This window comes from Cucurbita moschata, unplaced genomic scaffold, assembly GCF_002738365.1.
Source record: "Cucurbita moschata cultivar Rifu unplaced genomic scaffold, Cmos_1.0 Cmo_Scf00012, whole genome shotgun sequence".
In the NCBI taxonomy this organism is placed as follows: domain Eukaryota; kingdom Viridiplantae; phylum Streptophyta; class Magnoliopsida; order Cucurbitales; family Cucurbitaceae; genus Cucurbita; species Cucurbita moschata.
In genome coordinates this window covers 3,886,369-3,913,101 of record NW_019268528.1, presented here as the reverse complement: position 1 = coordinate 3,913,101, position 26,733 = coordinate 3,886,369, and the positions used below count along the sequence as shown (strand labels likewise).

General features: G+C 38.7%; 1 protein-coding gene and 1 long non-coding RNA gene across 2 annotated transcripts; both read right to left on the bottom strand.

Annotated features, from left to right (window-relative positions):
* Nucleotides 1-10,088: 10,088 nt before the first annotated feature.
* LOC111450757 lies at nt 10,089-10,933 on the bottom strand. Its single transcript, XR_002711874.1, has 3 exons — nt 10,869-10,933; nt 10,720-10,791; nt 10,089-10,525 (listed from the first exon to the last, which is right to left on the bottom strand). It is a non-coding gene; the product is annotated as an uncharacterized LOC111450757 (long non-coding RNA).
* Nucleotides 10,934-11,602: 669 nt separating this feature from the next.
* LOC111450836 (uncharacterized mitochondrial protein AtMg00810-like) lies at nt 11,603-12,412 on the bottom strand. Its single transcript, XM_023091130.1, has one exon. The coding sequence runs from the start codon at nt 12,410-12,412 to the stop codon at nt 11,603-11,605; it is 810 nt and encodes a 269-aa protein (XP_022946898.1).
* Between the last annotated feature and the right edge of the window lie 14,321 nt (nt 12,413-26,733).

Sequence of the window (26,733 nt, the reverse complement as noted above, 5' to 3'; positions counted from 1 at the left end):
AATACGCAAAAGGAGTCTTGCAAGCTAGGGTTTCTACAAAGGTACTCTTCTATTTATTGCTTTATTTTAATTCTTAATAAAAATCAAAACGGTGCTCAATGCTTCTGCTACATGGATGAAGAATTCATTTCCTTCATGTCGAACTTCATCATCCCGCAAATTCGCGAGTCGAGCTCGGAAAAATGCAGACCTAGCCCCTACCTCTAGTTGTTCCTGAATTCAATCGATTTCTAGGTTTGAGGGTTGCTTCTAACAGTTTTGTGAATAGCCCTTTTTCCTTCGGTTCTTTGCAACCCCTACCAAGTGTTCATGAAAAGTCCTTGAGTGAAGCTCTAATTTGTAGCTTGATTTGAAAAACATGGTGTTTAGGCTATTGAAGGCTGTTGGAAAAGCCTTGAGAAGATGGAAAATGAAAGATTCTGCATTGCCATCAAATTCGAGGATTTGGGATTGTTGTTCTTTGGTTGGAGTGATCTTGACAAGCTTCTCGAGTGTGTCTGAATCGAGGCCATGTTCATCCGTGAGAGCATCGAGAAGTTCTTGCCGAGTTATGTTGAGGGATTTAAGGATTATTGAATTGTTTCTTGTCCTTCGTTATTGAATTGTTTCTTGTCCTTCGGGAATCAAGAATTGAGATCCGTGCTCGTCTGCCATTGTTGAGGCCACTCTGCTCTATTGGCGATTTCTTGTTTGTGGCTACATACCCAAACAGAGCTTGTATAAGGTTGCCATTAAAGTTGAAGAACTGAGATGAGATCAAAGAAGAGAGCAAAATCAAAATGAAATCTCTTTCAAATTGAATTATGATGGGTTTTACATGAAAGAATCGCCATGAATCTTGTCCCACACCACAGGATGATCTACATCTCCTTTTCACAAGGAACCATGCTCCACGTCCCTCTCCAAACGCCAACCTTCAGCCAGACGATCTCAGCCAACGCCCCCCAAGCTCCCAAGAAACACTTCAACAAAGAAACAGAAGAGAAAGAGAGGAACGAAGATCTTTTCAAACCACGTCGAAAACCTCCCTTCTGACCCTAATACCGAGTAAACCAACCAGGAAAAATCTCACTAACCTACGCCGTGGTGGTCGCCGTAGTCACCATTGGAGAAGAAGTTCGAAATTAGATTTTTGAGAAACAAGATATGCCTCCCCCGACGTCAAACAACCACGAAACTTCATGGGAGAGGAGGAGAAGCAAACAGAGAGGAAAGGAAAGAAAAATGATTTTAAAAGACATCGGAAACGTTGCGGGTAGAAGAGAGAAAATTCATCAGAAAATCATGCAAGGACCCGATTCGAACCCGAGGTCCAGCACGGAAGCCCGCGGCCCAAAATCCAACGGCCCAGCAACTAGAGATCGTTCTAGCATGAGAACCCCGCAGCCCAAAATCTGGCCTGCAGCCAAACGCTCCTGTGGCCCAGCTCATGAACGGAAGCCCAACAACCCACGCCTGCAGCCAATGACCCGCGAGACAACCCGAACCGGCCTTGAAATCCTCAGATGAAGGATTATTGTGTCAGGGATGCCTGTGTCTAACAATAGAAGAGTTAAGAAAAGAGATATTAATAGAGGCGCACAACTCTCCATTTGACATGCACCCAGGAGGTACTAAGATGTACCAAGATTTAAAACAACACTTCTAGTGTTAGAGCATGAAGAGAGACGTAGTCGAGCTTGGTTAGTGTGAGCTTATGACCCAAACAAATGGACAAATAGAGTGCCTAAATCAAATCTTAGAAGACATATTACGCGCATGCGTATTTGACTTTAAGGGAAGTTGGGATTCCAAGCCATGGTTGGAATGACACCATTTGGGACATGGGAAACGGTGCAGGTCCCCACTAGGTTGGGATGAACTAGGTGAGAGAGAGCTAGTAGGACCCAAGCCGGTTCGAGTCACCAATGAGGCTATCCAGAAAATCCAAGCGAGGATGCGTACTAGCTCAAAGTAGATAGAAAAGCTACGTCGATGTAAGGCGTAAAAACTTAGAGTTCGAGATAGGAGATCTAGTATTTGTAAAGGTGGCACTCATGAAAGGTGTCTTGATGTTCGGACGTAAGGGCAAGTTAAGTCCTAGATTTATTAGACCTTTTAAGAGTGCACGATGTAGTTCACGTGTCAATGCTAAGTAAATACATGATTGACCCTATACACATAATAGACTACGAGCCTCTCCAACTCATCGGAGATTTGAGTTACGAGGAAAAACCAATAAGAATTTTAACCCGAGAAGTGAAAGCACTACACAACAGCGACATTACGTTCGTTAAAGTGTTGTGGCGGAGCCACCACACTGAGGAGGCCACGTGGAAGCATGAGGACGAAATAAGAGAAAAATACCCCAAATGAGTATAAGAGTTGAGACTTGGGACGAAAGTTCTTTTTAAGGGTACATAATGTAACGAATCGGAAAATTAAAAAAAGCAAAAAGAAAAACCCAATTGCTAGAAACTCGCGAGTTTTCCACCGACTATTTTTTGGATTCATCAAGGAACGACGCTCCACGTCCCTCTCCAAACGCTAACCTTCAACCAAACGATCCTCATCCAACGCCCCGAAGCTCCAAAGGAACAGGAGAGGGAGAGAAAACGGAGATCTTTTCCGACGACATCGAAAACCTTCATTCTGAGCCCAATACAAGTAAACCAACCAGGAAACCCTCACCGGGCTTAGCACTCCACTCAGAGTAGATCAACGTCGTGGTGGTCGTCATATTTACCGTCGGAGAAGGAGTTCAAAAACAGATTTTTGAGAAACGAGATCCGCCTCTCCTGACGTCAAACAACCATGAAACTTCGTGGGAGAGAGGAGGAGAAGCAATCAGGGAGGAAAGGGAAGAAAAAGGACGGAAAAAAACGTCGGAAACGTTGTAGGGAATAGAGAGAAAATCCATCGAAAAATCGCGCAAGGAGTTGGGCGAAGAAGAAAGGATCCGTCGGATTCGGTCGGACCCGATTCGAACCCAAGGCCCAGCACGTAAGGCCGCAACCTAAAATTGGTCGGTCCAGTAGCCAAAGACTAGTCAAGCCCGAAACCTATCTCCAGCCCATTTGTAGAACCCAAAGCCGAAGTTCCCTTGGCCCAGCCAATTCACTCTGCAGCCAAATGCGTCAGCGGCCCATCCTGGGAACAGAATCCCAACAGCCCACACCTGCAGCCAACGACCCGTGAGCCAACCCAAACCCGCGACTTTGACCGACCTCGACCCGACGGCACCTGCACTACGTGGCGCGTATATTGCAGCCACATGGCACCCAGCAGCGCAGACACGCCCTCGGCTTGGCTCGGCGTAAACGGCTCACGGCGACGCTCCGACGGCTCCTCCGACAACTCCTCTAGCAGCTCCTAGGCTTATCCGGCTCGACTTTCAATTTTTGATCTGATTGTCACTGTTCTGACACTCTCAAACTTGTTTTGAGTCCCGTTTAAGGTAATTGAGGTCGTTTTAGAGTCATATTTCACATTATTAGTTGGATTATTAATTTAGATTTTAATATAACACATGCGGAAGCAATTTGGATTTTAGGCACTCTTAGAACATCAATTATAGTAAATAACTAGCATGTTCACGAGTATTAAAACTCAAGATGTTTGAGTACTAACCTTTTGTAGTTCAAATTTCTTTTTCCTCACGAACCGGTTTCGAACCACCACTATTGTCTTCTCCACTATTCTCCGACCTTAGAACGGGATTGTGGAATTCGGTGAGTAACTAAACTTAGGAGGGATTTAGTATATATGAAAAGAGAGTTTGTGAGAGTTTTTCTCAAGGTTTTTTTACAAGGGAGAAATTCCATGTACCTTGATCACTCTATTTATAGAGTCATATTTGCATGTTCATGCAAATTTGAGATCAACAAATTTTGACACTCAAAATTCCACTCAAATGTTTTGGATTATGTGGCAACCATGCAAGTTTGAGTTAACCAAATAACCAAAGGTTGACACTCCAAATTCCACTCAAATTTGTAGGGTTTATTTGGTAAGTATGTAAGTTTTGTTAAACCAAATTTTGACGCCTCAAAATTCCATAACTCAAACATGGATTTTTCCATTAAGTGAAGTCAACATTTTGACTTTCTTCTTTTTAATTCAACAATTAATTTGAATAATTAATTTCAAATTAAAGTAATATTAAAGGATTAATTAAACTATTTAATTAATATTTAATATTAATTCAAATGTCAATCCCAATCAATTCCGACACATATTTGATTAAAATATTTAAATCTTATTTAAATATCTTCGATTCTCTCTTTTTGTTTAATTCACAAAAGTGCGGTTAAATATATCGTATATATGTAGCGCATATTCCCTAATTTGAATTCGAACACTTCGAACTCACTCGGCACACTATTCTATGGTTTAGTCCGATATGAGCTAGTAGAGGGACCTAATGGACCTATAGATCATGGGTTCCAACGATCCAAGATTAACCGGTTAAACTCATTAACCTTGTTAACCAACATTCATTAACTACTAGGACACTTCACTATAGCCTAGTAGTTGCACTCCCCTCACCATAGATATATTTCTGTCCATTTGATATAACCATGATTAGTAAGTCGAACCTTCACAGGTTATTCGTAACTAAAGTTGAGTTAATTTACCATTTTACCCCTAAAGTTACTTCTTGTTTCTTAAGTCCCACTGATCCTCTAATGAACAATTGATTTGTGGTCCAACCATCAAACCTAATCCCTCTCGGGCGAATGAGAGGGTGGGGCCCTTGTTCAAGACCTGGAGTCAGTACTAAGGGAACAAACTCTCTACTATCCCTAAAAGCGAGTAGGAGTGAATTCTATCTTTGCACTCTATGTCTCCAGCTATTCACCCAGTCTTACCCTTGAAATGGGAGGCTTATTGAGTCGGCGAACTCGGGCCACTCTCACCCGTGCAAATCTAAGGATAATTCTAAATAAATAGGAGTTCATAGTTAGCTCAGAATTAAGGTCGAGTTACCTAGGTCATCGAGTGAAAAAATCAGCCTCAACAGTAAACGGTATTATAAAATGAGAGTGATTTTCTTCATGGTCCGATCTTATGCAATACTCATTGCATAGGACACCCCCCACTCATGTCTCCACATGTACAATTTAGTGATCACATTGTTTATATCATATACAAAAGTGGGTCGTATCCATAGTGTCCCTAGGATAAGGTGTTCAACCTTATCCCTGTACTATAGATAATTTTGACTATATATTTGAACTTGATTCACTCTTATGTCTCTACATATAGTTCAAGTAATCATACTATAGCCAGAGTATTCTTAGTTTATTGGATTTAGATTAATGATCGTAAAATTCACTTTATTCAATAACAGTCTTTACTGAATAAACATCAATAATAATTTTATTGAAAATAGAATATGTTTTTATTTACAAACTATGAGTTTTAGGACATAAAACCCAACAGATGGATGAGTCTATGATGATGTATGAGTTATGATGATGTATGAGTTATGATGCTTATGGATGTGCGTAATATATATAATTGATGTATGAGTTATGATGCTTGATGATGTGCCGAATATATATAGTTTATGTATGACGTTCTTGATAATATGCACTTTATGGCAATATGATGAGTATGATGATTGCATGACATTTGTCTTAATATGTTGATGTTTTTGATATTAAGCATGCTATATGATGATGAGTGTCATATTGCATCATGTCGATAGACCGACATTGGACACAATCCTAAGAGCATGAAAATGATATTAATATAAATATCCAACGAGTATGTGTTACTTAATGTAACAATGAGATGAGGCTAGAGGGTTGTGATACAAAGAGATGATAAGATGGGCTTAAAGGGACCTCATGCATATTGTATGTTCATAAGCATATAATTCCCCTAAAGATGATGAATGCGGACGCACATATTATGACGAGTAGGGTGTTCATGGGAAGCATGACACTATGGGGTTCCACTGACCTTCAGACGTCGCTACAGATTAGCTTGACCAGAGGGTCAAGGGGGTGTGCGAGCGCCCTGGAGATTCACACTCGCACATGTGGGTTGTGAGTAGGGAAGTACTATACATCCAATTTATCCGAGACTAGAGGCCACCCCAGATGAGCTAGAGATAGGTCCTAAAAGCATGATTGCATGTGTTTGTATTAGCATGACTTGTACAGTGGGGTCACTTATTAAGTATTTTTCAAAATACTCAGGCTGTATGATATATCATTTTTTAGGTAAAGGCAAGGTGCCCATGTACGGATGACAACGAAAAGCATGATTGACTATGGCATGTGCATAAAGTAGTTGTATGTTTAAATTCCTAGTCTTAGGTTATAATAGGACGTTTACATTTCCTTATTTAAATTATTTCATTTGTAATTATTTTTGCTTTAATTTAAAATTCCAATGTTATATTTTGAAACACATAAGATCGACAATGTTTTCTAGCAGTTTGAAGTGTTCTGAATGTTTTTAAATTTTCTGTTATTTATGATGAGCATCTAAGAGTTATACTCCACATTTAAGAGGTGAGCATGAGACGTTAGTAGCGACTCTTGTTAGGATCGCTCAACAATGCACACTCGATCAAGATGAACACAAAGAACAGGAGAGAAAATTCAATGAGGAATATTGGCTAAATGTTTTATTGATGAGAGTATAGGTAGGTTGTAGGTACAACGAGAGGGAATACTTTGAACGAAGAAAGTAGATTTCGAGATCATTGGGTAATGGGTTATATATAGGGTTTCAATTTACTAAATATAGATTTTAAAGATTTAGCCATCTCCCAAATATAATCTACCAAATATATCTCTATCAAATCTTTATTTGAGGTTTTGCACAACCTCAATGTTCCAACATCAACACAAAATGTTTGTTGGATTCCTTGCACCCTCTATCTTCTCCAAACACATCACCACTTCCATCACCATCTTCCACTAACCTTAAAGTGAAATGATATCGTCTTCTGTGTTTTGTCTTTGAATGATAGATTGGGTTCCTCACCAATTGCATGACACTCTAACTATCTACCTGAGGAATCTTCTCGTGCTGATTCTTGCCTAATTTTTCTAGATAGTCTGTCATAAATATCATCTCCTTTCCAGCTTCAGTTTGCCACTACTCAACCTCAGCAGATGAAAGAGCAACACATTTTTGAAGCCTAGACATCCCATCATCCATGACTTTCTCCCACTTGGTTGTATCCTCCAACAGTAGAGTCTCATCAAGGGACTTTGGTATCCCTTCATCAGTCAGTAACAAATAGTGTAACGGAGTTGAATACCTATCTGGTACTCTAATAGTTCTGGATGGTCTTCTCAACACCTACTCAGGTGTCACTTGTTCCGCTTCTGATTCATTAACAACAGTCTCAAGAGTTTCTTGAGTATCCGCTACAACATCACTAGGTGAATCTTTCAGCAACTCAACCCCAACTTCTACTTGTTTCAACTCTGGTTCCTCAGCAACAGTCTCAGGAGTTTCTTGAGTATCTGCTACAATATCACGAGGTGAATCTTTCAACAACTCAACCTCGACTCCCTTTTGCTTCGTTGTCCCGATACTTTTCTTCAATTCTTTGACAGTGTTTGTGAAGGTAACTCGTTTCTATTTGTTCATAACGCAGTTCTCACAAGGACTCATATCAATAGATTTCAGACCTTCCAAAACTCCTTTGCAGCCAAAATCTTCATTCCATAACACTCATATGTTCAAGTCTATTATGTCACAGCCTTGAAGTTGAAGTACTCTCAGTTAGCGTCGTCATTCCTTTAACGCTCATATATCCAAGTCTATCATATCAAATCTTTATCTAAGATCTCTCAAGAGCACTGCCTTATATATATAGAGTTTCAATTTATTAAATATAGTCTTTAAAGATTTAACCATCAAATATAATCTATCAAATATATCTCTATCAAATCTTTATCAAATATGTACCATATATATCTCAATTAGATCTTTACGAAATATCTACCAAACATATCTTTACCGATCTTTACTGTAAATAGGCATCAGACTCCAGGCATCAGGCTCCATATCACAACAAAAGTACTTATAAATTGAGGGAAGTTACATTTAAACTTTTTAAATGAAAAAAAATACGACCAAACTATTAGTACAAGTTTCAAAAATATTCACAAAACTTTCGAAATTAACATCAATACTCTTTTATTTTTAGAAAGCGTCAATATCCTTAAAATTGAAGAATAAAATGCTCTATGAGATATAGATAGATGATTTTTATTTAGACGATAATAAGATTTTACTTTTTATTATTATTATTATAAAGGATAAGAGTATTAGTGGGATTTTTAAAAGTTTTGAGTATTTCTCGAACAAAGTACGGATCCAATGTAATGATATATATATTTTTTATAACATTTTAAAAAAGAAATTAATGAAAATTTAAAGTTTAAAAAAGCATAGGACACCTCACTCGTCTAAAACTAAATTAAGGGTATTAAGAAAAGAAAAAAAAAACTTGAGAATATTATTAATTTTTTTTTTTTGAAAGTTAATAAATATTTTTGTAAAGAAAGTATATATTTATTTAGACTAGATTCTCACATGGTTGAGGACCTGTTATGAAAATATATTTGGTATATTTATTTTCAAAAACATTTAAGCATTTTATTGAGTTTATTAACTATATGATATCATGACAGTCAAATTCAAATTATTTTGATTATATATATATATATATATAATCAAATTAAAATTCTTTTATCGATTAACATTATGGTTTTCAAATTCTGTAACCATATAGTTCAAAATTAGTTGTTATTTACTTATCCCTTCTAAAATAAATATGTGATATCTTATCTCGAATAATTAACTATGGTATCAAGTGTTAATAATTTAGAAGATGTCAATCTAAACATAGAACAACTAGTAAAGATATGCATCTTCGACCAATAAATAAGATATTTAAATCTTTAATTCTTACTCTCAGTCTCATTCGTTCAACTAAAAAAAAAAAAAACATGCAAATCAATAAGGGACACATATCTAAGAAATTTCAGGAATAATATACCATTTAGAAATTTAACTTTCATATATGAATTGGCCATTATAAGTGGCTCCTCACTCCACATAAATTTGGTCATGCAGTTTCTTCAAATTATCCACTTCTAGGCTAAATCCTCAACTCTCCCTACTAGTTTTAAGGTCTGGGAATTGATGGATTTTAATAAAAATTATTAGTTTATTTTACCATTTTGACCAATTTGGAAAAGAAGTAGGAATGACAACCAGCTAAAAATTTATTGGATAAGTGTTTTCGAATTTTTTCAAAATACTTCTCTTTAGAATCCACCTTAAAGGCTAATTTTTGTCTTTTTAGTTCCAAATGAACAAGGACTACAAGTTTGGTGAAAAAATCGATGATTGAAACTCATAGAACTTGATCTCGTTCGGACTAGCCATGGTAAGAAATTTGAATTTAGGTTTTTTTTTTCTACCGATCACTTTTTTTGCACTCATAAGAGATATTTTTTATGGATGTGTGAAGGATGAGGGAGATGTGAATCAAGGTGAATTTGGAAGTACTCTGTCGAGTAAGAATTTTAATCCTTTAATGTAAATGTAGAAAAAAATTCATAGAATTTCGTAGTGAAGAAATGAATATTTTTTGTGAAAAACTCGAAGGTTGAAATGATCTAGGACTCCTTGTCCAATAGATTGACTTTTTTTTTTATTGTAAAAGAACCTAGAAATTATAATTTTTTTTTGCCAAGTTTGACCACTTTGAGATTGATTCTTGTGGATTTTGTTTTTGTTTTTGTAAACCTGACTTAAGTTAGGAGTTCCCAAGAAATTTCAAAAAATTTGAATTTAAGAAACCTAGAGAACAGTGCCATCGTACAAACACAAATGTGTTAGCAACCATTTAAACTATTATGGAGGGAATACTTATAAGAATGGTAGGACTTAGGGCATGATGACTATGAGCATGGAAGAATCCAATCAACTAAGGAAATTAATCTAGCATGCATGCATACTAAAGTGATTCCTACAAGTATTTTTTCCTATGTTATGTGTCGTGACTTACATGGATGACGTGTGTTCTTTTGCTAGCATTTCTACGACCGTATGGCATCCAAAAGTACTGATTTTTCCAATTAAGTCCTAGTTTGCATAAAAACATTGTTAGAATTGGAATTAGAAAAAAAAAAAAAAAAGACGGACGGGGCGAAAACAGACACACGCGCTCCCACGCACTTAGGCGAAGGCTAGTTGAGCTTCTCACACACGCGTACCATGCGCAGACAGGAATTAGCCGTTGCGGGTCGCGGTCCAATTCAGGTCGCACGATTTGTGTTGGACCAGTTGACTGCTTCGCTGGGCCACTGATCAAAGCTTGTTCGTATGCAGGTTAGTGGGTCGGGTCGGCGGCGTGTCACCAAAAGGACAAGACTGCGTTGCTCCACCCGATGTTTGACGCGCGTCTCCACCTAAAAATTGATGCGTGTGCATCTTCGACTGAGACGTGTTTCTTCGGTCGCCAGCGACACGTGGTCGTCAGAATATTTTTTCTCCCCTCCTATCCAATGAAATTGAAAAAATGGGTAAGTTTCTTGAATCTTTACATTTTTTTTGTCTTTCGATCTACAACTCGAATCAACACAATTCCTTTTGCAAAGTTGTAGATCGTAATACCATCTACGCTCTAATATTTTTTTTCCACATCATGGAACGAGTTACGCACAACAAAAGTAGATCTGTTTGCATTCTTACCGATCTTGGGAGATCTCTCAGACCTTCACGTTTTCGGCCATGTTTGTTCACGAAATCAGTGGAAGACCTTTCCTAGATGAACATATCCAAGTATTAGGTCCCGATTCATAAAGGTTAGTTTCCGATCTGGGAAATATTCAAGAACTCACCTCGGTTCTGGACGAAGTTTCGTGGCGGATCCTCGATTCTCCCAAATATTCTCCTACCCTTTCTTTTCCTTTTTGGTGACTACTTTAGGGTACCACTTGGACCCCTATAATAGATGGAGGGGGAAAATGACTTATTTGCCCCTCTATTGACTTCGGCCGATTTCTCATCTTTTTTTTCTTTTTCATTTTCTTTTTCTCATTCAGTTGAATACTTTAAATAACAAATTTAATCCTATATTTAGTCGTAGTGGGCACAAACTTGCGCCCAAAGTTTGCTAAAATGGCCAGCAAAAATTACACTCTTCCCGATGAGAGTTAATTCAGATTTTTCAAAAGTAAAAAACAACTAACGAAATCTGAGGAAACCATAACTTTTATCTAACAATCTCCTCCTAAAAGCTGTGGTGTATCTACCTTATTATTTGAACTCCGGTCTTTGAGCGTAGTTCTTCAAATTTTACCCACGCTAGGGACTTGGTGAAAATGTCTCCAAGCTGTTTCTCTGTTTGGATGAAATCAATCTTGATGAGCCCTCGATCTGCACATTCTTGGATGTAGTGGAATTTGATTTCTATGTGCTTGCTCCGATCGTGCAAAACTAGATTTTTTATCAAGGAGATCGTAGCTTTATTGTCCACGTATAGCATTGGTGGATCGTTTTCTCTTCCGATGAGTTCTTCCATCAGTCGCGCAAGCTAGACCCCCTGTGTTGCTGCCGTCGAAGCGGCGATGTATTATGCTTCGTAGGAAGACAAAATAATTACCTTTTGTTTTGTTGATTGCCAGTAGATCACGCCGCCTGAGAGGAAGTAGATCATTCCGCTAGTGCTCTTATGATCATAAACGTCACCGGCAATGTCACTATCATTGTAGCCGACCAGCTCAAGCTTCTTCTTTCCTTTCCCTGCGCAGTATCTCACACCCCAGCCTCTGGTTCTAGCCACATAGCGTAGGATGTGCTTGACAGCCACAAGATGCTCCTCCCTAGGTGCTTCCATGAATCTACTCACGTATCCAATGGAATGAGCAAGATCAGGGCATGTGTTTACTAGATAGCGCAGACTCCCGACAAGGTTGCGGTAATTGATGGAGTCGACTGCCGTCGTAGTGCCGACCTTCCTCAGTTGGAGTCGGGCCTCCATTGGCGTCCTTGTAGGGTTACAGTCTGCTAGCCCGACAGTGTCCAACAGCTTCTTTGCGTACGCACTTTGACAGATGGTGATGCCGACAGTACTCTGTTGCACTTCGATGCCGAGGTAGTAACTGAGTATGCCGAAATCACTCATCTTGAAGTTCTTTGACATCTCCCTCTTGAATCTTCCAAGGACTTCCATGTCGCCTCCAGTGATTATGAGGTTGTCGACGTACACTCCCACAATTAGTCGCTGCTCGTCGTGGCCGTGCGTGTACATGCCATGCTCAGAGGCACAGCGCTTGAACTTCAGTGACAGTAGGGTATTGTCGAGCTTCGCATCCCACTCGTGGTGCTTGTCGAAGCCCGTAGAGTGCCTTGTGCAGGCGCAGTACCTTACTGGGGTTGTCATTGTCCAGGAACCCAGGTGGTTATCAGACGTAGACAGTTTCCTTTAGCTCTCCGTTAAGGAAAGCGGACTTCACGTCCATGTGGTGGACCTCCCAAGAGCAATAGGTCACGATTGCCAGCAAAAGATGGATGGATTCTAACCTAGCCACCACCGCAAATACCTCTTCGAAGCCTATTTCTTGCTTCTGGACGTAGCCCTTCGTCACCAGATGGGTCTTGTGCTTCACAACTTCTCCCTTTTCGTTACGCTTCAATTTGAAGACCCATTTAAGCCCTATGGCTCAGTGTCCCGGCGGCATGCCCTCTAGAGTCCATGTCTGGTTCTCGGTGATGGATGTCATCTCCTCCTACATTGCCTTCATCCAGCACGCATTCCTTTCTGCTTCGGCGAAGGTGTTTCGTTCATCTGCGCCGATGGCATGCAGTTCGGCCACCTCTTGTTCGAGTTCGCGCGGTGCCTGTCCGGTGGTTCACCTCCTTCCACTAGGTCTTCCATCCTCCGGTACTTGGCCACCAGATTATCATCGTGATCGGCATCTAGCGTGGAATCCGCAGTCTGTGGTATTGCAAACTCCACTAGTTTAGGGGGTGCAGCTGCTGACGACGGTGACGGTTCCTGAAGTTGTGCTCCTTCTTCTTCCGGCTCGGTGACGAGGTACTCCACCATGAATTGATTTTGATTGTGGTTTGCCTCAATCACGTCGTTCCACTGCCAGAAGGTGTTTTCATCGAAGATGACGTCGCGAGACACGTGAGCTCGCCCCCCCCGCAGGATCATAGAGTCTGTATGCCTTGCTCTCAGGTTCGTAGCTGATGAAGACGACCTTCAGCCCCCTGGGATCGAGCTTGGTGAGGTGGGGACGCGCCACCTTCATGTATGCGATGCAGCCGAACACTCGAAAATGATGTACTGCTAGCTTCTTGTTGTATCAGGCCTCGTGTGGCGTCTTCCCGTCGAGGCTTCGCATTGGTGAACGATTGAGGAGGTAGACTACCATCATTACCGCCTCTCCCCATAATCTCCTAGGCATCCCGACCATCATCAACAATGACCTTGCTATCCCGACGATGGTCTGATTTTGGCGCTCCACCACTCCGTTCTGTTGGGGGGAGTAGGGCGCCTTAGGTGTCGTTGTATGCCAAACTCGTCGCAGTACTTACCGAAACTTGTCGAGGTGAATTCTCTGCCTCGGTCTGTGTGCAGCAGTCGCATCTTCTTCCCATATTCGGCCTCCGCTCGCGCTTGAATGCGTTTAACCGCCTATGCTGCCTCACTTTTCGCTTGCAGCAGGATCAACCACATGAAGAGGCTTTTGTCATCGACCAGCAGGAGGAAGAAGGTCTTGCCGCCTGGGCTCGTCGGCTTGATGTGGCCGCAAATATCGCCGCGCGGTAGGATGCCTGAGACAGAAAGGGGGTGCGCCTCTGTTTGCCGATGAGGCACCCGTCGCACATCTTGTTCACGCCTTTGATTGCCGGCAAACCGTGCACCATCTCCTCCTTGTGTAATTTTTATAGAGAAGAAAAGTTTAAGTGCCCCGTACCTTGCGTGCCACCTTTAAGATACCTCTTCGGTCTTGGCCGAGTGGCTGACGGGTTGCTCTATCTCCAAATCCAGGATGTAAAGACGGTTTGTCGTGAGCAGCCGTCGTCGATCATCGTAGATTTTGAGTAGCTCACGCTCGATGGAAATGAAGCAGTCGACCTCATCAAGTTGACCCAAGCTCCCAAGATTAGCTTGAGCCTCGGGATGAAGTAGATGCCGGGGGTGCGCCTCTGTTTGCCGATGAGGCACCCGTCACACAGCTTATTCACGCCTTTGATTGCCGGCAAACCGTGCACCATCTCATCCTTGTGTAATTTTTGTAGAGAAGAAAAGTTTAAGTGCCCCGTACCTTGCGTGCCACCTCTAAGATACCTCGTAGAGAAGGAAAGTTTTGTTTTACAGTAGGCTCTTTCGCAATTTCATGGTGAAGTAAAAAGCAAAGTACCGTTGCTTTGTCAAGCTGTGAAGCAGAATATGTAGCTGCTACAATGGCTACTCAAGAATGCTTGTGGCTCGAAAGGCTTATTCAAGAAATGGTGACTACTCTCAATCGGCCAATTCAAATCAATTGTGATAATGAAAGTGCAATAAAAATCGCTGGAAATCCGGTGTTTCATGTTCGTTCGAAACATATTGAAACTCATTATCATTTTGTTCTAGAGAAAGTATTATCGCAGGATGTTGAATTGCAGAAAATACATACCAAAGTGAAGTTTGAAGCTTTTCGTACGTCTCTCGAAGTTATTAAGAAATAAGCTTGCTTTAAGGGAGGCTGTCAAAATTCGTGCAACTTATTTTAGATGGAATTAGTTAAGTTGTTAGGCTATTCATCTTTACGAGGAGGAATAGTTTATTTCAGTAGTTTTTGTATGAGCTATTTATAGGATTTATTTCCGTTTAAATAGGAGCCCTCCCCTTAGTAAAACACAAGCCACTGTAGAGCAGTTCATTATTTTTAATTGTCTCTGTATTATCCTCTTTGAGTAATAATAATTTCATATTTATTCACACATTTGAGCGTGAGATATTGTGACAGTTGGTATCAGAGCCAAGTTCGTACGGTTTGATATTATTACTCAACGAGATGAATGGTGAAAGTGCCTCTATGGGTGTATCTATGGAAAAGCTTGTTGGCAATAATTACAATTATTGGAAGTTATGTATGGAAGCTTATCCACAGAAACAAGATTAGTGGGATTTAATTCAAGGTGATGACACAGAAATTCCAGCCGACACTCCACAGAATGTTGAATTACGCCGAAAATGGAAGATCAAATGTGGAAAAGCCTTATTTGCCTTGCGAACTCTTATTAGCAAGGAATATATTGATCATGTTCGTGATTTAAAGTCACCAAAGCAAGTATAGAAAACCCTTCAAAAGTTGTTCACTAAGAAAAAATACAGCTCGATTGCAATTTCTAGAGAATGAACTGGCTGTGGTAACTCAAGGTAATTTTTCTATTGAAGAATATTTCTTGAAAGTGAAAAATCTATGTTCTGAAATTTCAGAATTAGATGCTGAGGAGCCAATGAGAGATGCTCGATTACGGCGTTATCTTATTCGTGGATTACGAAAAGAATTTATGCCTTTTGTTTCCTCAATAGAAGGGTGGGCAAATCAGCCTACGGTAATTGAACTGGAGAATCTTCTTTCAAATTAGGAAGCCTTGGTTAAGCAAATGACCAGCAGCAACGAGTTTTCCCCAAAGTTAGAAGATACGTTGTCTGTCAAAGATCAAAGGAGACAAAATTTTCATTCAAAGCCTTCATCAAGTAATGCGAATCAATTCAGAAGTGAGCAGTCGTCAAAGAAGCCATTTAAAGCTTGCTACAGGTGTGAAAAACCTAGCCATTTTAAACGAGATTGTCAAGCGCGAAAGTGGTGTGTCATCGTTGCGAAAAGTCAGGTCATATTAAGCCAAATTGCCGAGTCAAAATGCAGGAATCAGAAGCAAATGCTGTACACGCAAGAAAAAATCTTCAGATCTAATTTGGGAATACTGCTTAACTACTAAGGTTCTTGACCAGCCAACGAATGTGACCTCAGTTGTACATCAAGATGGTGGTTCTGCAAGTGCTCATGCCTTTATAGACTACGATGAAGAATGGATCGTTGATTCCGGTTGTTCTCATCATGCAAGTGGAAACGAAACTCTTTTATCAAATGTTCGTCCACATTTTCAAAAGAAGGTCCAAATGACAGCCGATAATTAAATGCATCCTGTGACGAAAGAAGGAGATTTGAATGATGGGAGTGTTCTACTCAAGGACGTTTATCATGTTTCGGGTTTGAAAAAAAACTTTGCTTCTGTATCACAAATAACAGATTCAGGAAGGTATGTTCTCATTTTGGTCCTAAAGATGTTCAAATATTATCTAATGTGAAACATGTTGCTGCTGATATCATATTCTATGGAAAAAGAAAAGAATCTTTGTACGTTTTATCAGCTAGTGATGAATATATCAAGAAAGTTGTTCATAATGCAAGCTCAACTCTTTGGCATGCTCGGTTGGGTCATGTGGGTTTCCAGTTGTTGCAGAAAATATCCACAAAACAACTTCTTGATGGTGTCCCTATCTTTAAAGATATTCAGCATGATGAGATTTGTCCAGGCTGCCAATATGGCAAGTCTCATCGTCTTCCTTTCACAAGCTCAAGGAGTAGAGCTTCAACAGTATTAGAATTGATTCATTCTGATCTTTTGGGACCGACGCGAACAGCAAGCTATTCCGGCTTTCATTACGTGATGGTGTTTGTGGACGATTTCTCTCGTTTCAGTTGGGTATACTTCTTAGAACACAAAAGTGAAGCTTTTTCAAAATTTATTCAGTTTAAGCATGCTGTAGAAAAAGAATTTGAATTGAAAATCAAGTACTTGCACACGGATAATGGTGGGGAATATCTTTCAAATGATTTTATGGAATACTGTAAGGAGCATGGAGTTCAGCGTCAACTGACTTGTCCAGAAACCCCGCAACAAAATTACATCAGTTTGCTTGTCTTGGCTGCATGCGAGGAGTCTTCCAAGAGAGTTATGGGCGTCAGCTTTCAAACAGCTCACCATGTTGTAAATCGACTGCCTCCATGGCCAGGGACAAAATCATCACCATTCATGCTGATTTAATTAGCTCATAACAGCTCACCATGTTGTAAATCGACTGCCTCCATGGCCAGGGACAAAATCATCACCATTCATGCTGATTTAATTAGCTCATAACAGCTCACCATGTTGTAAATCGACTGCCTCCATGGCCAGGGACAAAATCATCACCATTCATGCTGATTTAATTAGCTCATCTTACATCAGTTTGCTTGTCTTGACTGCATGTGAGGAGTCTTCCAAGAGAGTTATGGGCGTTAGCTTTCAAACAGCTCGCCATGTTGTAAATCGGCTGCCCCACGATGTGTGTATTTTCACGCTTTGCATTTTCTTCTACTCAAACCAAAGACCAGTGTGTTGTTAGGTCGACGCTCTAACCACTTGAGCTATTCAACTTAACTATTGATAAAGGTGGCTCCTTCGCAATGATATACCACGGATGACTTAAACCAGGCTCTGATACCACTTGTTGACTTCTGGCAATTGAGAGGAAAAACGTCAACGAGTAAAAACCGATCGAAGGAAAACTTCTTCAAAAAAAAATAACGGAAAAGAAAAGAGAGAGAGATATTTGCTTAAGACTCGATGATGATTTCTCACCCAGTTGAATACTTTAAATAACAAATTGAATCCTAAATTTAGTCGTAGTGGGCACAAACTTGCGCCCAAAGTTGACTAAAATGGCCACCAAAAATTAGGCTCTTCCATTAAACTGGGAGCGTTAATTCAGATTTTTCAAAAGTAAAAAATAACTAACAAAATCTAAGGAAACCATAGCTTTTATCTAACACTCAACACCCCTCATCAAGGCTACTTTCAGGAAGACATGGTCACCCACCTCGAATTCGAGGTCCCTTCTACGCAAATTTGCATAGCTCTTTTGACAGCTCTGTGTAGTGAGTATTCTCTACTTGCACCGTTGTGATGGTGACCTAAACTAACTCTGGTCCCAGTAGTTGTTGCGTGCCTACCTCTTCCCAGAACACTGGTGTTCGACACCTACGCCCATACAGTGCCTCGAAACGGGCCATCTGAACGATTGCTTGGTAACTGTTATTGTAGGCAAACTCCCTCAAAGGAAGATGTTCGTCCTAGTACCCAGAGAAATCTATGACACAGGCTCACAATATTTCTTCCAAGATTTTATTCAACCTTTTAGTATGTCTGTCCGTTTGAGGATGAAACGATGTACTGAATCTCAACTGGGTTCCTAGTGCTTTCTGGAGACTTTTATAAAACTGAGAGGTGAACCTAGTGTCCCAGTCTGAGACTATGGACACTGGTACTCCGTGTAGGCATATTATCTCCCTGATATATAACTTAGTCCATCGATCCACTCGATATATGGACTTGCCTGGAATGAAATGATCTATCTTAGTTAGTCGATCTACAACCACCCAGATTTCGTTATATCCCTGCTTAGTTTTGTGCAACCCTAAGATGAGTTCATACAAACTACTTCTCATTTCCATTGAGGAACATTCAAGAGCTGTAGCAATCTTACTAGACGTTGTCTCGGGGCCTTTACCTGCTGGCAGGTTAAACCTCGGCTTACGAAATCTACTATGTCTTTCTTCATTCCTGGCCACCAGTAACATCCTTTCAGATCCTGATACATCTTCGTAGTTCGAGGGTGGAACGTATAAGATGTATCATGGGCTTCAGTCATAATATCCTCTAGGATTCTCTCATCCCGGGGAATGCACAGGTGATCTTGCCATCGCAGGCCCCCGTCTGAGAAGATAGAATACCCAGTTGGTCTCTCCACTTTAGTCTAACTCCACACTCTGTCGAGGTGTTCATCAGAACTTTGGTCATTAATGACATGTTTTCTTAGGTTAGGTTGCATGGTCACCTATGCTACTTGAGTGATGCCACCTTTAACCACAACATCTATCCCAACCCTTTTCATCTCATCTTGTAATTTCTCTTGCTTGGTGATCATCACAAAAGTATGAATGACCTTCCTACTTAATGCATCTGCTACAACATTGTCTTTGCCTAGATGGTACAAGATCTCTATATCGTAATCCTTCACTAGCTCCAATCATCGCCTCTGTCTCATATTGAGCTCCATTTGCGTGAACAAGTACTTGAGAATCTTGTGATGGGTGAAGACTTAAACTTTTTCCCCATACAGGTAATGCCACCACGTTTTTAGAGCAAACACTACTGCTTCTAACTTGAGGTCATGCATGGGCTAGTTTCGTTCATATTCCTTCAATTGTCTAGAGGCATACGCTATCACCTTACCCTTTCACATGAGCACACACCTTAACTTGGAGAGCTCCTTTTCTAATCGTTCCTACAACTATTGGTTAGCTCCGACTTAGATCGAGCCTTTAAAAAAAAAAAAACAAAACATTTAGTTTCAACAGGAGGGTCCTTTACTGTTGGAATTTATGCCATAAAGCCTCGTAATTAATTATTTAATTTTTAACAATAATTTTTATTATTTTTTTGGTAATTTAATTATTATCCATTATATGAAAATCCAAGGTTATTAATGTAATTTTGAACTATATGTGGTTGACATACAAGAGAATCGTGTTCAAGTAATAACCTAAAGAGTCTATAGTACATGGATAAGGTTGGGTGCCTTATCGTGGTAATAGTATTGATACGGCCCACTTTGTAATCGTTTCAAATGATTTGATCTAAATCGTTCATGTGGAGACATGCAAGTAGGTATCCTATACAATGAGTTTGTATAAAACTAGACAAAGAAATATTTAATCTCTCTTTATAAATCCGTTAATTGAGAAGATTAATATTTCACATGATGATCATATGCGACTCGATCTTAATCCTAAGAGAGTTATTAACTCCTACCTGTCAGAGCTTGTCCTTTAATTTACATGGGTGAGAATGGCTCTGTTAGCCGATTCAATATGCCTACTATTTTGGGGACGTGACCAAATATAGGGAGTTGGGAACATAAATTCATGAGATGGAATTCACTCCTTTCCATATATAAGGAAAGTAATGAGTTGTTCTCTTAAGTACTGATTTCGGGACTTGAACAATGCGGCCCCACCCTCTCATTGGCCCGAGAGGGATTTGGTTTATGATTGGATCATAAACAAATTGTTCATTAGAAGATAAGTGGTACTTAAGGTGAAAGATGTAATTACAGGGGTAAAACAGACTTTTAACCCAGCTGTAATTATGAAACTCGTGAAGAATCGACTTGCTTGTAATGGTTATATTAATGGACATAACTTGTCCTACAATGCATAGAGTGCAATTCTAGGTCTATAGTAGAGTTACGTATAGTTAATGAATGGAAATTGATTAATTAAAGAGTTTAATTAATTAATTTTACATCATTGGAGCTGATAATTTCTAGGTCCATAAGGTCTCACAGGCTAAAAGGTTGAATTTATTTTTAAAAAAATTTGAAATGGTTAAATTGATATTTAATATATTATATATATTAAATATAAAGAGAAAAATAAATTTAATTTGAAATGTCAAACTAATATTTAATATATTAAATATATTAAATAAATAAAAAATATACATTTAATTTGAAATTCAAATTAAATGGAGAAAAATATATTAATTTAAAGGTTTAAATTAATATAGATATATTAAAAATGAAAAATATATTTTATTATATTTGATACAATTAAATATTAAACCTTTATTTAGATACATTAAATAAAAATATATTTGAAATTTGAATAAAATCGAAATTAATTAAATATATATTAGGATTTCTTATAATATCTAAATATGATTTATATAAGGTATTATATCCTAATATATTAAATATGCAAATATATTATTTGGCAAACCTTCTCCAAAACTCCCTATAAATAGGACCCTCGCATTGAGCCAAAAATACATCAATCTCTCCAACTTTTTTTGGAAAATGAAATTACATCTCCAGAGAATTCCCAAAACTCTTTCTTCTTCTCAAATCCCTTTGGGCTTTTCTTTCAAGAGGCTCCCACAAGCCTTGACCTTGTGTTCGAGTCATAGTAAGGAAGATCTTGTGGAATGTTGAAGAACTTCTGCATCTTCTTCTCAAATCCCTTTGGACTTTTCTTTCAAGAGGCTCCAACAAGCCTTGACCTTGTGTTCGAGTCATAGGAAGGAAGATCTTGTGGAATGTTGAAGAACTTCTGCATGGTTGGAATACTCCCAGAAGTCTTGCAAGTTAGGGTTTCTGCAAAGGTAGAGTTCTCACTCTATCGAATTTATTGCTTTTGTTTTCATTCATAATAGAAATAAAAAAAGTTCCCAATGTTTTCGCTACGTGGATGAAGAGTTCATTCCCTTCACTTACTTTGAGAGCTCGTTTTCTAATCGTTCCTACAACTATTGGTTCGCTCCGACTTAGATCGAGCATTCTGTCCATGTTCAGGTTGGTTCCAATCCCAATTTCGTTGGGTTTCATTGGGTGGGCTTGTTGTATCTTGGTTACGTTTATTCCTCTAAATGGTGGTTTCAGCGAAGGCAGTGGTGTTCATTCGCGGCGACTATGTGGGTATCCGACGTGCGACGGCGACTGACGATGGTATTCCGACGTGCGAAAGAGCGCGGGTTGTGAGAGATGGATGGCGACGAGATGACGTGAACGTTGGGCGGCGGCGGCGGTGGCTTAAAGAAGAAGATGATGATAAAGAGGAAAAGGGAGGGCGGCAACTTAGGGTTTGCGAGTGTTGGCTTGTGTCGGCTTCGTACAGAATGGGTTGGCGGCAGGCTAAAGGTTTGGCTAAATAGCTGAACCCTAGGATTTATTCATTGTATTATTATTATTATTTTGTATTGAGTCATGGGCCCAAAACTTGAGTGTTATAGACTCAGTCACAGTGGATACGACTCTCTATCCTAAATTTCTACTGGACCTATGACATGGTGCTCTGATACGAAATTTGTCACGACCCAATATTTTATTATGACCCGTGACTCAAACGACAACGTGAATGCAAGAAAATAGTTGAAAATGTATAAGGGCAAAATCATTTATTCTAAATAAAGAAAATTGCAATAAGGGTTCAAACAAACAAAAGTGTTAAGGAACAAAATCATGAAAATTTGAAAGCAAAGGAAAAGATTAGACTGATGCCCCAGGACATGCATTCCTTTGTGACAATCTGCCTCTCTGATCACATCCTACCTCGACCCAACGCCTCATGTACCTGGAGAAAAAGATATAGCAGGAATGAGTGTATAAAATTATACTCTGTAAGCTACCTACTTGTAGGCTCTCATCGCACTCTAAGTTTAACCGATAAACACGGGCTACTCATTGCTCTAGGACGTCTAATTTTAATCTTAGGCCTTCAGGGCTTGCCTCTTGGGACTTCTATGGTTCTCCGTTCTCTCATTTAGTACTTAAGAGTTCCTTATACTAAGCTCAAATGACCGATATCTCTTTATGAGGCACTACCGCTGCTTGGCTATTTGAGACTACATGGTGTCTAGCCTAGGGGTGTGTTGAGTAACTCCTAAGCTCATGACAGTCCCCTGGGGGACTCAACCTATTCCCATGCAAGTAACGGGGGGAACTCAACCTATTCCCATGCAAGTAACGGACTATAGAACGTGGAGACACATTTCCCTTGCGAAATGGCTAGAAGTAGTAAGAACTGATCAGGAACTTTTGGTCCTCCCACGATGCGATAGGTACGGTTTAGTCAACTAGCAGCCTAAGAATACACATAAGGTACAACGTTTGCCGTGGTGATCTATTAAGCTCCTAAGGAAGGTATTGGTTTAATCTTAGTGACTTGTCACTCTAATCGTGGATCCCTAGGCTTATCATTCTAACGTTTCCTAAACTTTATCAAGATGGTGCAAGCATCAAGAAGTAGATACATTATACATAGTTTATGTAAAAATAGGCAATCATGTTCAACGGGGCGATAACATCCATCAGCACCCGAAACGCAGAGTTCACAATTTTCCTATCCTTCTTTTAGCATGCATAAACAGATACATATGAAGCAGAAGCATAAAACATGGTTAAATCTTCATAGAAACAAGGAAATTAATCTAGCATGCATGCATACCAAAGCGATTCCTACAAGTATTTCTTCCCAAGTTTTGTGTGGTGACTTACATGGTTGACACATGTCCTTTCACTAGCGTTTCTACGCCCGTAAGGTGTCCAAAATACTGATTTCTCCAATTAAGTCCTAATTCGCATAAAAATATTTTTAGAATTAGAATCGAAATAAAAATCGAGAAAACATAAGTCGGATGGGACGAAAACAGACTTACACGCGCTCTCATGCACTCATTCGAAGGCTAGTCACGCTTCTCAAGTGCACGTACCACTTGTGAGCAGGAATTTGCGGTCGTGGATCGCTCGGTTTGGGTTGGACTGATCGGCTGCTTCACTGGGCCTCAGATCAGAGTGGGTCCATACGCGGGTTAGTGGATCGAGTCGGCCGTGTGTCACGACAAGGATGTGACCACGTTGCTCCACCCGGTATCCAACGCGTCTCCCTCTTCGGCTGAGACGCATTTCTCCGATTGCCGACGGACACGTGGTGGTTGGAAAATTTCTTCGCCCCACCTATCCGACGAAAAGGAGAAAATTGGTAAGTTTCTTGAATCTTTACATTTTGTATATTTCGATCTATAACTCAAATCAACACGATTCCTTTTGCAAAGTTGTAGATCATAATACCATCTACGCTCTAGTATTTTTTTTTTTTCTCATCATGGAACGAGCTACGCACAAAAAAAAATAAGTAGGTCTGTTAGCATTCTCCGTTCTTGGGAGATCTCACGAAATTAGTTGAAGACCTTCCCTAGATGACATATCCAAGTATTAGGTCCCGATTCATAAAGGTTAGTCTCGAATCTGGAAAATATACAATAACTCACATCAGTTATGGACGAAATTTTGCGGCAGCTCTTTGGTTCTCCCAAATCTTCTTCTACCCTTTCTTTTCCTACTTGGTGGCTATTATTACCGTTCCCTTGGGCCGATTTCCCTTCTTTTTTTTTTCTTTTTTTTTTTTTTTTTTTTTTTTTGGCATTACAAGATGTCAACCTAAACAAACATAGAACTAGTAAAGGCATATCTCCAACCAACAAATAAGATCTTTAAATCTTTAATTCTCACTCGTTAAACTAAATAATAATAATAAATATGCAAATCAACAAGACACATATCTATAAACTTTCAGAAATAATTTACAATTTAGAAATTTAACTTCGATATATGAACTGGCCATTATTTATAAATTATAAGTGCCTTCTCAATAAAAAAAAAAATATATTAAAAAAATTAAAATTAAAATTTAAGTTCTATGATTTATAAAATCTAAAACTAGGGAGGAAAAATATATCAAACTATAAAGATAGTATTCTAATTTGATCTAAATTATTGGGACTAAATTTTTAATTTTATCTAAAATGTTGATCGAGTGGAGAAAAGAAAAGAGTGGATAAAAGACTTACCCAAGTCATAACTTGTAGTAAGTTATAATACGAAGAACATATACGTGAGAGATAAAATAAGGGAAATAGAGTATTATATTTACGAGTAGCTAACCTAATCATAAAAATATAGAAAATTTGAAGGAGAGCACTATTCATACTTAATTAACTAATTTAGTTAAATTTAACTTAATTTAATTTTTTTTGAAACAAATTAATTCGTTTGCTCGAGAGCTTAAGGGAAAGACTTAAGATCTTCTGTATATAAGTGTGTGTGAGTTCGGGTTCAAATTTCAAATTTTAATATATTAGTATTATAACTTACCTAGGTTACCATATTCCATCATTAACCATTTTTATATGGAAATATTATTAGTATTATAACTTACCTAGGTTACCATATTCCATCATTAACCATTTTTATATGGAGATTATGGGTGTATTTTAATCTTGGGTACCATATTCTCATCATAAACCAGTCATTCGTACATAAGTGTGCGTGAGATCGGGTTCAAATTTTAATATTACTAATATTATAACTTACCTAGGTTACCATATTCCATCATTAACTATTTTTATATGAAGATTATGGGTGTATTTTATCTTGGGTTACCATATTCTCATCATAAACAGGTAGCCTCCTAATCTCCATCTGGTCTTGAATTGACTAAAGATATTCTCAATCATTCTCCTAAACTGAGAACTGTGGTTGGCAAACTGTTATCGGTCGTCCAATAACAAGACTACATTATAAGCATCTACAAATTTCTCACCAAAGCTTAAAGATGACATGTTGAAGATATTTGTATTTTCTTTCACAACCTCTCAAGTGATTCAGAGCACCGATCTTGGTATTCTTAAATATCAAAATTTTCTTTACGGTGGAATCAGCCAAATCTAGCTTCAAAGCTTCGAATGTTTATTTAACACATCCTTATTATATTCATCACTCTCGTCAAGTTATGAGATACAACATTAAATTCAATAATTTCTTGAAATTCCAAAAATCAAATCAATCAAAGACGGTCTATTTCTGGGCTTGAAATTCAATAATTTCTTGAAAGTCTAAGCAAACAAACTTTTACGGATCATCTGGGTTTTGCATCTTATTGGTAAGTTCAATTATTTGTTGGTAGTTTAAAAAGAAAATCCATGTTTGTTTTGCATCTTCCTTGGAAATTCATTTATTTGTTGGAAGTCTAAAAAGAAAACTAATATGTCGAGATCATCAGCAAATACTTGTTTAGAGTTAACTTTGACAGATATTTTCACTATTGAGAAGACAACAATTTTATTTTCTAATAAGGGTTATTGACCTACACTCTCCAACATGACACTCCCCAAGTTGGGTGTACATGTTGAGTGTTATTGACTTACACTCTCCAACGTGAGACACTCCCCAATTTGGGTGTTATTGACCTACACTCTTAAGTCTCGAACTTGAGGGGAGTATTAGAATATATTTTATATAATCGTAACTAGTTAGGATTTTTTTACTTTATTTTCACGATTTAGTTAATAGTATGTTTGATATATTTTATCTTATTTTCCAATTTGGTTAGTAGAATATTTTATCTTATTTATAAGATTTAGTTTGTAGCTTGTATCCTACCGTTCTGAATGAATATCCCACTTTCAATCTCACCTATGTTTCTTAGACTTTCAATCTCACCTATGTTTCTTAGACTTTCAATCTCACTCTGTTTCTTGTTAGAACTTTCTCATTCTTAACAGGTTGTCAAAAGCTATATATAGCCTTCTTTTTCTTCCTTGTAAACTTCATATTTTGAATAATGAATAGTTTCAATCCAACTTTGCTAAGGGCTTAGTTTTTCATTTTGGCAATTCTAGTGGTGTTCATCTACACTCTTGCTTGCGGAGTAATTTGAATCACGAATTTAGAAATGATTTTTTTTACTCTCAATCTTCATCATCAAGATAGTTCATTCTGAAACTTTCCTTGGGATGATTTTTTTTTTATCATTTTTGGGTTCTTGGATAATTTAGATAAGTCTCGACCTTCAACCAATTTATGAGATCGAATTCCTAAGGTTACATAATAGAGAGCTTGGTAGGTGACATTAGGTCAGCTTCCAGCTAGATAGCAAACTCGTATGGAACCTATTAAGGAGACTAAAAACCTCCATGCATGTTAGATCCACTCTAGAGCTCGTGACTGATGTGGGCATCCGACTTATACTAGATAGCAATAATGTAATGCTAAAAAAAAAAAAAAAAAAAAAAAAAAAAAAAAAAAAAAAAAAAAAAAAA